This window comes from Xenopus tropicalis, chromosome 5 (genome assembly GCF_000004195.4).
Source record: "Xenopus tropicalis strain Nigerian chromosome 5, UCB_Xtro_10.0, whole genome shotgun sequence".
Classification (NCBI taxonomy): Eukaryota; Metazoa; Chordata; class Amphibia; order Anura; family Pipidae; genus Xenopus; species Xenopus tropicalis.
This window is the reverse complement of record NC_030681.2, coordinates 62710016-62723199: the sequence shown is the minus strand read 5'-3', so window position 1 is coordinate 62723199 and position 13184 is coordinate 62710016. Positions and strand designations below refer to the sequence as shown.

Genomic DNA, 13184 nt, shown 5'->3' with positions numbered 1-13184 from the left:
ACTTAACCACCCCATTACTCCAGTCAATGTCCGGATAATTAAAGTCCTCCATTAGAACAACTTGACCCAGTTTTTAAGCCTCCTCGATTTGCAACAGTAGCTGGGTCTCATCCTCTTCATCTATACGGGGTGGTTTATAGCATACACCAATGATCATTTTCTTTGTGACCTTCAGCCCTACTGAAATTTCTACCCAAAGAGATTCGACGTTTTCATTGGTAATGTCTTTATTACATGGCTTTAAATCTGACTTTACATAAAGACAAACCCCTCCACCCTTTTTAATCTCTCTGTCCCTCCTAAAAAGTGTATAACCATTTAAATTCACGGCCCAGTCGCATTTTTCATCCCACCAGGTCTCAGTGATACCAATTAAATCATAATTTTCAATACATGCAATAGCTTGCAGCTCCCCTAATTTACCCGACAAGCTTTGCGCATTAGCCAGCATGCAGCGAAGATTACTACTTCTCCCTCTGATGTTTACATTAGCTAACTGAGAGTTAAAGCTAAGGCAAATATTAGACTGTTTTCCTTGTAATGGAAACTCCTTATCTGATAAACTATATGCCCCCCTCACTCCTCCCCCACAACCCTTTGCTAGTCCCCCTGCCCCGTCTACACTAGCTTTCCTATAGAACTCTAGCTCACCCACCCCCCCTTGTCTAGTTTAAACACTCCTCCAGCCTCTTAACCATTCTCTCCCCTAGCACAGCAGACCCCCTTCCATTGAGGTGCAATCCGTCATGGCTGTATAGATTGTACCCCAAAGAAAAGTCAGCCCAGTGCTCTAGGAACCCAAACCCTTCCTTCCTACACCTTTTTTTAGCTCCCCTATTTTGGAGGGCTTTGGGACTTCCCGAGTCGTCCTGCACTGTCATTGCAGCATCTCTCCCGTTGAGTGCCATTTTTTGCTGCTCCACCAGCAGGCTCTGTTACCAAAACTGGAGGAAGAGGTGGAGCTACGAAGAAGAAAGGGATTGGAGAAAATTGTTTTTGTTTGTTCTGCCTCCTGAGAGGAACAACTTAACTCCAGTCATCCTGAACTGACTGTACAGGCCTATGAGAAAAATATTTTTAGGTAAGAAAATCTATTCTGAACTCTATGAAGCCCTCAAGTAGGTCTAGGGGTGTCTGTCTCTCGCTGTATTTGTAGTTAGTATTCATTGAAGTCAATGTATCACAAGTTGATACTGTGGGTATATATGTATATATCCTTAACTGTACAAGCTAATTGAGGCTAATGGAACATGGGGCAGTTTATTAGCTGGCAAGGAAATGCCTGAAGCCACCCTAAATTATTGGGAGGCACTAATTCAGGATAGTACCAGCAGTGCTATTAGCCTATGGAGGCACTATCAGTTTAGGCAATTGAATCCTTTCACAGTGGTCTTGTTACCTGTCTATTGTTTTGCTGATTGGCTGCTGTAGAACAGCAGTAAAGAGTGACTGAAGTTTAAAAGAGCACGTCACGTGGTGGTGGGCACCTGGGAAAACTAAGAAATGGCTAGGCCGATTTCAAATTTCAAAATTAAATATAAATAAATCTGTTTGCTCTTTTAAAAAACAAATTGCAGCGCAGAATTCTGCTGGAACAACACTGTTAACTAATGCATGTGACAGTGCTTCTTTAATTTAAACAGGTCTTTCTTAACTTTTCAAAAATATCAGAAATGCCTGGAAAGAATGAAAGTGGGCAAGTAATAAAAAGTGGTATAAGGCAACACTCCCCCTGGTGACCAAAGAGGGGTATAACTACTAAATACAGTAATTAAAGCTCAAAGACCACTTGTAAATGAGTAAAAAAAATGTTTTTACATTTATTTCAATCCAGTAAAAACAGCAAAGCAACCCCTTACATGCAATGCCTAATGCGTTTTATTCTTACCCATCACTTAATCATAGGCTCCCGGGGCGGGGAGCACATAAAAAATGTATATATAGAGATCAAACTCCTCCCACCCCAAACAATCCTGTCATGTTTAACCCTTCCATTGAGACTCGCATGTTATAGGGAAAACATGATATAAAACATACATTTTATGGGGTCACATATCAATATACAGTTTTAAACATCGCCAGTGCGATCACACCTCCTAACTTGTCCTGATTATCGTGGGATAGTCCCTCTTTTGACAGCTCAACCGGCAGTCCTGGATTCTTACTGAAAAGTCCCTCATTTCGCTTTGATCTCCTGCACTGAAGCTGAAAAAGAAACAAATGTAATTAAGGCTGATGCCACACCAGGCGTAGGGCTGATTTTTTCGGCAAGCGGAAAAACGCTTGCTGAAAATTCAGCCCTATGCCTGCTACTTGTGCCTGCACCCGAATGAATGAGATACGCTCGGGTGCAGGCACATGTAGCCGATATACGCATGAAAACGCAAGACTTTGCATTCTCTCGCGTTTTCATGCGTATATCGGCTACATGTGCCTGCACCCGAGCGTATCCCATTCATTCGGGTGCAGGCACAAGTAGCAGGCGTAGGGCTGAATTTTCGGCAAGCCCTACGCCTGGTGTGGCATCAGCCTAAAAGTAGCTTTTGGCAGAGATCCCAAAAATTTTAACAAGCATCACCTGCACTTAGAAACATTGTTTCTTGCTTTTTATTAAATAAGTTGGGGCTTTTGGCAGAGAGCCCAGAAAGGTAAAAAGATACAATTGTAACTAATTATTTAAACAAGGTCTATTGGGGGAACTGAGACTCGCAGCTTGAGGAATGCAAACTCTTGCGTATTTCGCCTATATGTGCCTGCACCTGAGCGTATCTCATTCATTCGGGTGCAGGCACATGTAGGAGGTGTAGGGCGGAATTTTCAGCAAGCGCTTTTCCACTTGCCGAAAATAACTTACACCTCGTCTTGCATTAGCCTAAAGGGCAATTTCACCTTTTCAGCAAATCTGTAATAACACATAAAACAGGACCCCAAAAACCCCAGAAATGTGCTCAGACTTTAAATAACCTGCCAAATTTAGTCAAATGTGGGAGTGTTATATAGGGGGTGTGGTCTTAAAAATGGGTGGGTATGCCTACTATCATGTTAAACATCAAAAGTCACATCATAATTAAAATTCATGGCCAAAGGTATTTGTGTTTTTAAGTGAAAGATCCAAAAAACTTCTCATTTATGTAAAATATATTGAGTATACCTCCACCTCTCTTTCCTACTTTAACCTGTTGAATTGCCTCTACTAAAAAATATTTTAGATTATTATTACCGTATATACTCGAGTATAAGCCGATCCGAATATAAGCCGAGGTACCTTATTTTACCTAAGAAAACTGGAAAAACGTATTGACTCGAGTATAAGCCTAGGGTTTCACGCGCAACGGATGCCAGACACTTACATCTTCAAATCCATATACTCGAGTATAAGGCAAGTCCTAGTTAATGAACTCACAAAGGAATTTAGAAAATTGGTATATGACACATTACATAAGAAAGTTGATCTGTGGCAAGTATATCAATTTGCATTGTGTGCCAAATTGGTGAGATATTAGTGGCTGTCAGTGGTACTATAGAGCTGCTGATACAATAAGGCAATTACCATGATGACCACATAACAAACTCTAATATGTATACTACCCAACACCTTACAATAGCTTACCCCGTTTAATACCTGCTTAGATTTGCTCTGGAATACTCTGAAGCAGCGCAACAAAAAGTTTTGGCTGGTTGCTAAGGTAATTTGGAACATAGCAACCAGATAGCTGCTAAAACTCCAAACAGGAGAGCTGTTAAAAAGAATGTGAATTAATTAAAAAATTACAAGTAATAAAAAAATGACGACCGATTGCAAACTGTCTTAGACTATAACGCTCTACATTATACTAAAAGTTACTTTAAAGGTGAATATCCCCTTTAAAAGGGGGGCATGTAACCCACGTATAGGGTTGCCACTGAGAAGGATCCCAGACTCTTACTTTTAAGTCCATATACTCGAGTATAAGTCGAGGGTGACTTTTTCAGCACATTTTTGGGGCTGAAAAACTCTGCTTATACTCGAGTATATACGGTACTGCATTCTGCAAAGTGTCTTGTAACATTGATTTTATTAGAGTGTTTAGTATTCGTAATCTGATTAATATGTTCCCTTATACTACCTTTAAGAACTTGCATAGTACACCCCACATACTGTTTAGAACATTTCTGACAGGTCACTAGATATATCACTCCAGTACAATCACAATTAATAAACTGTTTGATTTTATATATTTTGTTTGTAACTGTTGACTGGAATGCTTTAGACACCTTTAAACAGGTACATGTAATACATAGTTACATAGTTACAGAGGGTTGAAAAAAGACCATCAAGTTCAACCCTTCCAAGTAAACCCAGCACACAACCTATACTTAGCAATCTTTGCTATCACATACATAAACTATATATACAACTATAAATACTAATTGTAGATATCAGTATCACAATAGCCTTGGATTTTGCTTGTTCAAAAACTCATCCAGGCCCCTCTTAAAGGCATTAACAGAATCTGCCATTACAACATCGCTAGGAAGGGCATTCCACAACCTCACTGCCCTCACCACGAAAAACCACCTACGCTGCTTCAAATGGAAACTCCGTTCCTCTAATCTAAAGGAGTGGCCTTTGGTCTGTTGATCGATTTTATGGGAAAAAAGTACACTCCCTATGTGCCTATAATCCCCTCTAATGTATTTGTACAGAGTTATCATGTCCTCTCGCAAGCACCTCTTTTCCAGAGAAAATAACCCCAACCTCACCAGTCTAACCTCATAGCTTAAATCTTCCATCCCCTTTACCAGTTTAGTTGCACGTCTCTGCACTCCCTCCAGGTCATTAATATCCTTCTTAAGGACTGGAGCCCAAACTGCACTGCATACTCAAGGTGAGGCCTTACCAGGGACCTATAAAGAGGCAAAATTATGTTTTCATTCCTTGAGTCAATGCCCTTTTTCTTTTACAAGACAGTACTTAATTTGCTTTAGTAGCCACTAAATGATACTGCCTGGAATTAGACAACTTGTTATCTACAAAAATCCCTAGATCCTTCTCCATTAAAGGAGAATGCAAGTCAAAATTTAAAATGCATACTGCCCAATAGTCCTCCTATTGTTTAGTAAAAACACCACACTTTTGGCTCACCTAATCAAATATTTACTCAGTCACACTTACTTCACATTTTCTAGAACAGGCAGCCATCTCTAAAAAGGTATTCTCCCTTCCTTTCCCTCCTTGCTTCATACTGTACATGTGTTTCATTCCCTCCCCCCCTCCCCTCAGGCAGATCCGCTTCTGATTGGCTGGTGGGCATGTGTAGCTCAGGACAGGATCAAGTTACACACATACTCAGAGAATAGGAAGGCTGCCGCTGGCAGCCTACAGGAAGGTCAGAGATTTCAGTGATGTCACTGTAGTCTTCACACTGCTGTAGCCTGCCAGCACCATATCTCAGAGAAGCAAGCAGGGATCTGGGAATTTAGATATGCAGTAAGTACTTAAAAAGAATGCCTTACTTGCTTTTAATTTATATTAACCTTTCATTGTCCTTTAAGGATACCTGCAACAAACTACCATTTAATAGATAGTTTGCAATTATATAATTTCTACCAAAGTGCATAACTTTGCACTTGTCCACACTGAACCTCATTTTCCAGTTTGCGGCCAAGTTTTCCAATTTTGTCAAATAACTCTGCAAAGCGGCAGCATCCTGCATGGAACTTATAGTTTTGCACAATTCAGTATAATCCGCAAAAATAGAAACAGTACTTTCTATGCCCACCTCCAGGTCATTAATAAATAAGTTAAAAAGCAAAGGACCAAGGACTGACCCCTGCGGTACTCCACTAACAACACTGATCCAATTAGAAAATATTCCATTTACCACCACTCTTTGTAATCTATCCTTTAGTCAGTTCTCTATCTAATTACAAATATGTTCTCGGCCAATATTCCTCAATTTGATCATTAACCTTCTGTGAGGTACTGTTTCAAACGCTTTAGCAAAATCCAAGTAGATGACATCAACTGCCATTCCAGCATCAAGGTTCCTGCTCACCACCTCATAAAAGGTGACTAAATTAGTCTGGCAAGATCTGTTATGCATAAAACCATGCTGGCACAAGTATTGTAAACTGCAATGTATTCAAGTACCCTATGCCTTATTACCCCTTCCAAAAGCTTTCCTACTTCTGATGTCAGACTAACAGGCCTATAGTTTTCAGGCTGAGAACAGGATCCCTTTTTAAATAACAGCACCACATTAGCAATTCGCCATTCTCTTGGCACCATGCCAGACCTCAACGAATCCTGAAAAATTAAGTGAAGAGGCTTGGCAATCACAGTGCTAAGCTCGTTTAATACCGTGGGATGAATCCCATCCGGTCCTGGACTTTTGTTTACCTTAACATGTTCAAGTCTCTTTTGAATTTCCTCCCGAGTGACCCATGTGTCAGTAGCTAAATTACTAGAACTGGGCATGTTAAAAAGGAAGCCTTCATTAGCTGGCTCCTCAGATATATAGACAGATGAAAAATAAGAGTTCAAAATTTCTGCTTTTTCTCTGTTCTCATCAACCAACTTACCCCCCTTGTGATAATAAGGTTCCCACCCCTTCTTGCTTCATTTTTTTACTATTCACATAACTAAAAAATAATTTTGGATTTCTTTTTACTCCTAGCTGCAATATCCCTTTCCATCTCTATTTTAGCCTGATAGCTTTTTTGCATGCTTTATTTGCTTCCTTGAACCTGATGTAAGTTTCTGCTGTCTCCGCTAACTTGAATGCTTTAAAGGGCAATGAAAGGTTAATATAAATTAAAAGTAAGTCTAAAGGCATTCTTTTTAAGTACTTACTGCATATCTAAATTCCCAGATCCCTGCTTGCTTCTCTTAAATATGGTGCTGGCAGCCTACAGCAGTGTGAAGACTACAGTGACATCACTAAAATCTCTCTGTCCTTCCTGTAGGCTGCCAGCGGCAGCCTTCCTATTCTCTGAGCATGTGTGTAACTTGATCCTTTCTCCTGTTCTGAGCTACACATGCCCACCAGCCAATCAGAAGCGGATCTGGCAGAGGGGGGGGGGTAGGGAATGAAACACATGTGCAGTATGAAGCAAGGAGGGAAAGGGAGGGAAAATACCTTTTTAGAGATGGCTGCCTGTTCTAGAAAATGTGAAGTAAGTGTGACTGAGTAAATATTTGATTAGGTGAGCCAAAAGTGTGGTGTTTTTACTAAACAACAGGAGGACTATTGGGCAGTATGCTTTTTAAATTTTGACTTGCATTCTCCTTTAAAAGCACGTTTTTAGCCATAAAGGTTTTGCTTTGCGTCAACTCCCACATTTATAGCAACCCACTATATCTAAGAAATGGGTATCTGTATTAAATGTAATTCTGAACAGTGTAGGTGAAAATTTTTATCTCCAAGGGTGTGAGCTCTCCTTGCTATATTAGAAATGCCTGACTTCAAAACTTCATGGTAATGCTCATCTGCATACAGAATGGGGAGAAACGTTCTTATTATCTTTGTAATCTTTTTATATTGATGCTATAACGTGTGATAAAAGATATTTTTTGTCTCCACTGTTGCATGTGTTTTTACTTTAGGTATGAACAGACTTGTTATGTTTAACAATGTTAGGCGATGTTTAAAACTGTTTTCTTGTGTTATAACTATTGATATGTGACCCCATAATGTGTATGTTTTATATCTTGTTTTCCCTATAACACGTATGTTTTATATCAGAAATTTGATACCAGTGAGTCTCACAGGAAAGGGTTAAACATGACATGATTTTGTTTTTAATTAAGGGTGGGAGGAGGGGTTTGTGATATCTATATATAAATATATAGACAGCCAGTTGGTGCACACCTCTAACAATGATCATACCTGGGTGCAAGAGCAAATATAGTACAATAAAACAAAAAAAGTGTCAGCACTCACAGGATTTAAATTATTTGAAAAAATATACATTTTATTACAAAATATGAAAAAGGAACATTACAGACCTCAACGTTTCAGTCCCCCACAGGCACTTTCGTCAGGAGGCTGAGAAAAGACTGTCATGTCTTAAATGTTCCTTTTTCATATTTTGTAATAAAATTTATCTTTTTTCAAATAATATATATAATTCAAAGAAATTATCTGCGCACTCCAGGGTCTTTTCATATACACTGAAGTTTGGAGTGCGGATCATACTGTAGATGTAGTTGGATCCAGCACCCGAAGATTTATTGTAAATTGTTGATTAGCGTTAATGTAAGGAGACTGCGTGTGGTCCGGTAACAATGGAGGAAGCTACGGAAGGGTCGTCTATGCTCGCGGGATTTGCCGAGACTTGGCACGTCATTGAACACGATGCGGAACAGGTACTGTGGCAAACATCCCAATCGGATTTACCATCATCTAATACACTTAAGGACATATGTGAGGAACTGACCCGTTTAAAACAATGTGAGGCAGACCTTGATATGCATGGATTATTTCTTTCTGATTATTACCGGGAGAAGAGGATCCCGAAGGGGTTCCGCATCAGAAATATCCCCACCATAGGATGCACCAGCCCTGAATTTTGTAAGACATGAATCGGGGTAATGAACAGGTGGTCATTAGACTTAAGGTTTCAAATGAGGAGGTTTCAAATGAATTGGCACTGGTCCGGAAAGATCTGGCAACATTTGAGCTGGATCATCAAACGACACTTGCAGTGTCTTAAGAGATCTTAACATCTCAAGAGATGTTAAGTAAAGTTAATGCACAGGTGGAAGGCTATAAGCGTGACCTATTACATTTTAAACTAGAGAAATATCAGAGGGTCAATGAAGATTATGTTCAGCATCGAGTTTATATGTGGCTGACTGAGGGTAGGGAGAATTTGCCTATAGGCGTCCCCCCAGGCCATGATTATTTACACTCTGGAATACTGAGGATAGCAGTTCGGGAGAGTCCAAAAGGTGATGATTCCACTACTGTAAATATACCTATGCAAGCAATGTTGGGAACAGAGAAATCTGATCCAGAATCTGGAAAGGATACAACATGGTTTTTTAGATCAAACGCAAGCCCTTCCCCCTCCTGTTTACAAGGAGGAAGAGACGCCCCACGCGGAGGGGTTCGAAGGGGAAGACTGCCCAGAAAGTAACTATACCCCTTTTTTAAGTTGTCCTCACATACACTGACGGGAGGGGAGAAAGCACTATTGAGCAAGGGATTGTCTTATGTTCCTACGGTACTTTTTGACTCTTTTCAGTTTGATATTGGGTTGTTTAAATTTACGAGAATTTTGGATTTGAAAGATTACTTTAAAAATGAGACTGAGCCAAAACCAGACACGGGGGGGCCCTAAACTTAAGAGTCTTTTTTGCCAAAAAACAGTTAATCCCTGTATTAAAATGTTTAACTCAGCTATGGAAACACGTTTAGCGAATTTAGGTAAAGAATCACATAAAATTAATCTATCATACAGTGAGAAAAAGACACTTTACTCCTTACAAAGTGATAATCAAATTATTGTGAGGCCGGCCGATAAGGGCGGAGGAATTGTAATTTTGAATTATGCTGATACAGGAGTGAAGCATTATCACAATTGCAAGCTACTGTTGTGTATGAATGCTAGGGGTCAGACCCTGTACTACAATATAAGAAACTGGTGGATAAAGTGGTTGAGAAGGCTTTTTTTGAGTAAATGGATAACTGGGGGGGGGGGGTTAGGGCTTTTTTGACACAGAATTTCCCTAAATGCCCCATCTTATACACCTTGCCAAAGGTGCATAAGGGCCTGAATCCCCCACCGGGGGCTAGGGATATTCTATTACATCCTTTAGGTCTGTACATTGATCGGTTGTTACAACCAGTTGTCCAAAATACCTCCGCTTACCTTAAAAATACACCACATTTTCCCTAAGGAGGGGGACATCTGCTTGGCTACTGCGGATATCTCCAGCCTTTATACGAGCATTCCACATGTGGAAGGTCTAATTGCAGTTGGTGAGAGTATTACCAATAATGAAAGATACAGTGGCCCTTCAGTACAATTTATTTTGTCACTGTTGGAGCTGTGCCTAAATCTCAACTATTTTCGTTTTGAACAGCAGTTTTATCGGAAGAAAACTGGGACAGCGATGGGTGCCCCGATGGCACCAGCATATGCAAACCTTTATATGTATGGTATGAGACAAAGAATATTTTACAAGTGTATGGTGATAGGCTGTTATGTTATAAGAGATTTATCGATGATGTCTTCATCATATGGAAGGGAGACCAGGCCTCAGTTTTTGAGATGATTGACAAACTGAATGCCTTGCCTACACTTATATGTTTTACAGCTTGCTGTGATATGTATAAAGTTCAGTTTCTGGATATTGAGGTATGGGGACAACAAGAGGTGTTGCACTACTGGCTGTATCGAAAGTCAACAGATAGGAACACTTTGTTGCATAGGTCAAGCTGTCATCCGTTTGTACTCAAAAGGTCTCTTTCGATATCACAATTCTGCAGGGTTTTGCCCAATATCTCCAGTGGTGAAGAATGTGAGGAACAGATTAATCAAATATGGGAAAGATTCAGGGAACGGGGATATGACGATATAGTACTACAAAAAGCCCTTGATACGGCTGTGGATAGGGTGAGGTCCCCGGCCCCTAGAAGAGATGATAGTAAGTCACAACTAATTTTTGCAACAAGATTTAATGTTGCGTCTGACCAGATGCTGGTTAAGGAGAACTGGTGTATTGTTAGAGCGGATCGGGATCTTGCTAAACTATGCCCTGAACCTCCAATTATGGTATACACCAGGGGACAAAATCTCTGTGATTTATTGGTGGTGACAGATCCAGTAAAGAGTTATCAGAAACAGGGGTCTATGTGGCTTAAGACTAATAAACCAGGTTGTTACAAATGTCCGAGTTCCATGTCATGTAGGTATATGACTCCTGGTGAGTATTTTCATCATCCACAGAGAGGACAAAAAATTAAGATTAAGCAACACATTACGTGTTCTACGACTTGCCCATGTGGATTATTTTATGTGGGGAAAACTGACTTGACACTCTGTATCCGTATGGCTTTGCACTGGTCGGCCATTAGTACGGCCTTCTGTGATCAAAAAACCGCTAAACCGGTAACAAAACATTGTTTGGAGATGGGTCATAGATTGCCAACATTTAAATATATCGGGATTGATCATGTCCCGGCCCCTAGACGTGGGGGAGAATAGGGCCCAAATTTTGCTACAGCTGGAGACTTATTGGATTAAGAAACTGGGTAATACATACCGTTGGTTATAAACTTTGCTTGATTTTTTTGCTCTTTTGATGGTTATTATGATTCTTACTTCCCCTTTAATGGGGGAGGTAGGTGGGGGAGTGGTTAGGACATACCTTTTAGTAAGCGTGTATTTAATGGGATGTTTTATTGTGGCCATTTGTATCTTGAGAAACGCTCTAGGCCAGAGCAGAAACGTTGATCAGATGGCAATGTTGGAATAAAGACTGGATTTCCTATGAAAAGACCCTGAAGTGCGCTTATAATTTCTTTGAATTTGTGGTATTTCCAAAGCTGCACCCAGGCACCATTGTACAGTGATATACACTGAAGTTTGGAGTGCGGATTATACTGTGGACGTAGTATATAATATAGTATTTCTTTAGAAATTTGTCCTGCTAAATATATTAAACAGATTGTACTGATTCCTTAGTAATTTGACATTAATCAGTTACTGAACAGAAGCATTAGTAGCGGCCTAAAATGGCATTTTCTCTGCAAATATAGAAGAGACTAGTATGGGCCGCTACCAACAACCCCTAAATTATTAAGTCTTTAAAAGGGCTAGTTGACCAACCCTAATTTTACAAATGTTTAGTATCATGTTATGGAATGTCCTATTCTTAGATTGTAAGCTCTATAGGGCAGGGACCTCCTTCCTACTGTGTCTCATACCACAGGGAACTTAATCTCTCTGTATTTATACTTCTTTTGTGTTTATTATGACACTTGTCCTCCCTGTGTGTAAATGTATGTATTGTAAGATTTACAGCACTGTGTATCCTTGTAGCGCTTTATGAATAAATTTATATATAAATACCAACTTTTTAATTGGTCTCCAATTGCTTGCTGCCACCTTCTGCCACTTTCCAGTTTTGAAATGGGGATTACTGACCCTTGCAACTTAAAAATTATTGTAAAGCAACAATTTTTCTGCTGTTCTTACTTTATTATTATTTTCTATTTAGGTCCTCTTCTGTTCATGTCACATCCCAGAGTAGTGATGTGCGGGCCAGATTGACACCTGCAGGAATGGCGGGTTTATTATTACTATAAGGTGTATTATTATTATGATTATTATTTATTATTAACATATTTATAAAATGCCAGCATATTGCACAGGTTTGAAATACACAAATTTCTAGTGATCCACTAGTTCCCAAATGCACAGCTTTTACATAGAGTAAAATGGAATGAGAATCAATAAGGTTGAGTGCTGTAAAAAACCTTTGTCAGTCATTTAAATGCCTTCAGATTCTGTAAAGGGTATATATTTTTTTTCTTTAACATCCAGATAAGCTTGTGACTGAAAGTGTCCTTCGTTGCAGGGAGTTGTCAGATTTTGATAAGGATGGGGCCCTGACGTTGGATGAATTTTGTGCAGCTTTTCACCTGGTGGTAGCAAGGAAAAATGGTTATGACTTACCTGAAAAACTACCTGAAAGTTTAATGCCCAAACTCATTGATCTAGATGATGGTACAGGTAATTTTTCTTTGTTTTTGTTTTTTAAAGATGTTGTAGCATAGTGTTCTTAAACGTTTTAAATATATAAATTTTTTCTTATTTAGACAGATTAGCAAATGATTGGCATAAGTGCCAGGTGGGGAAGCCCACTCACTGGTACTTTTCTGTGACCGAAAAGAGCCTGTCAGCCCCATTATGTGACCAAAATTATTGTTTTTCCCAGCTAATATCTGATTGGGTTTGTTTTGTCAGTTGGGCTCGTGCAAAAAATTACTCGGCCCCCTTTCTTACCAGGTAATCCATCATCCATCATTTGCTAAGAGCTGCATGACTAATGGTTGCCATACACGTTATGATCTTTCTTGCGACCATTGTACACTTTTGTACCCCCCACAAATGTTTAGAGTTGATTCGCAGGTAGAAACAAAGAAATTATACCCCTATGTGATGATTCAGCACTAAACATTTGCCAGCGC

General features: G+C 39.7%; 1 protein-coding gene across 1 annotated transcript in view; it reads left to right on the top strand.

The window, feature by feature from the left end:
- The window catches only part of reps1 (RALBP1 associated Eps domain containing 1), a 253687-nt gene that overhangs the window by 97270 nt on the left and 143233 nt on the right, over window positions 1-13184 (top strand). Inside the window, 1 exon segment of the mRNA NM_001045730.1 lies at window positions 12572-12726. Within this exon segment, the coding sequence (NP_001039195.1) occupies window positions 12572-12726 (155 nt within the window).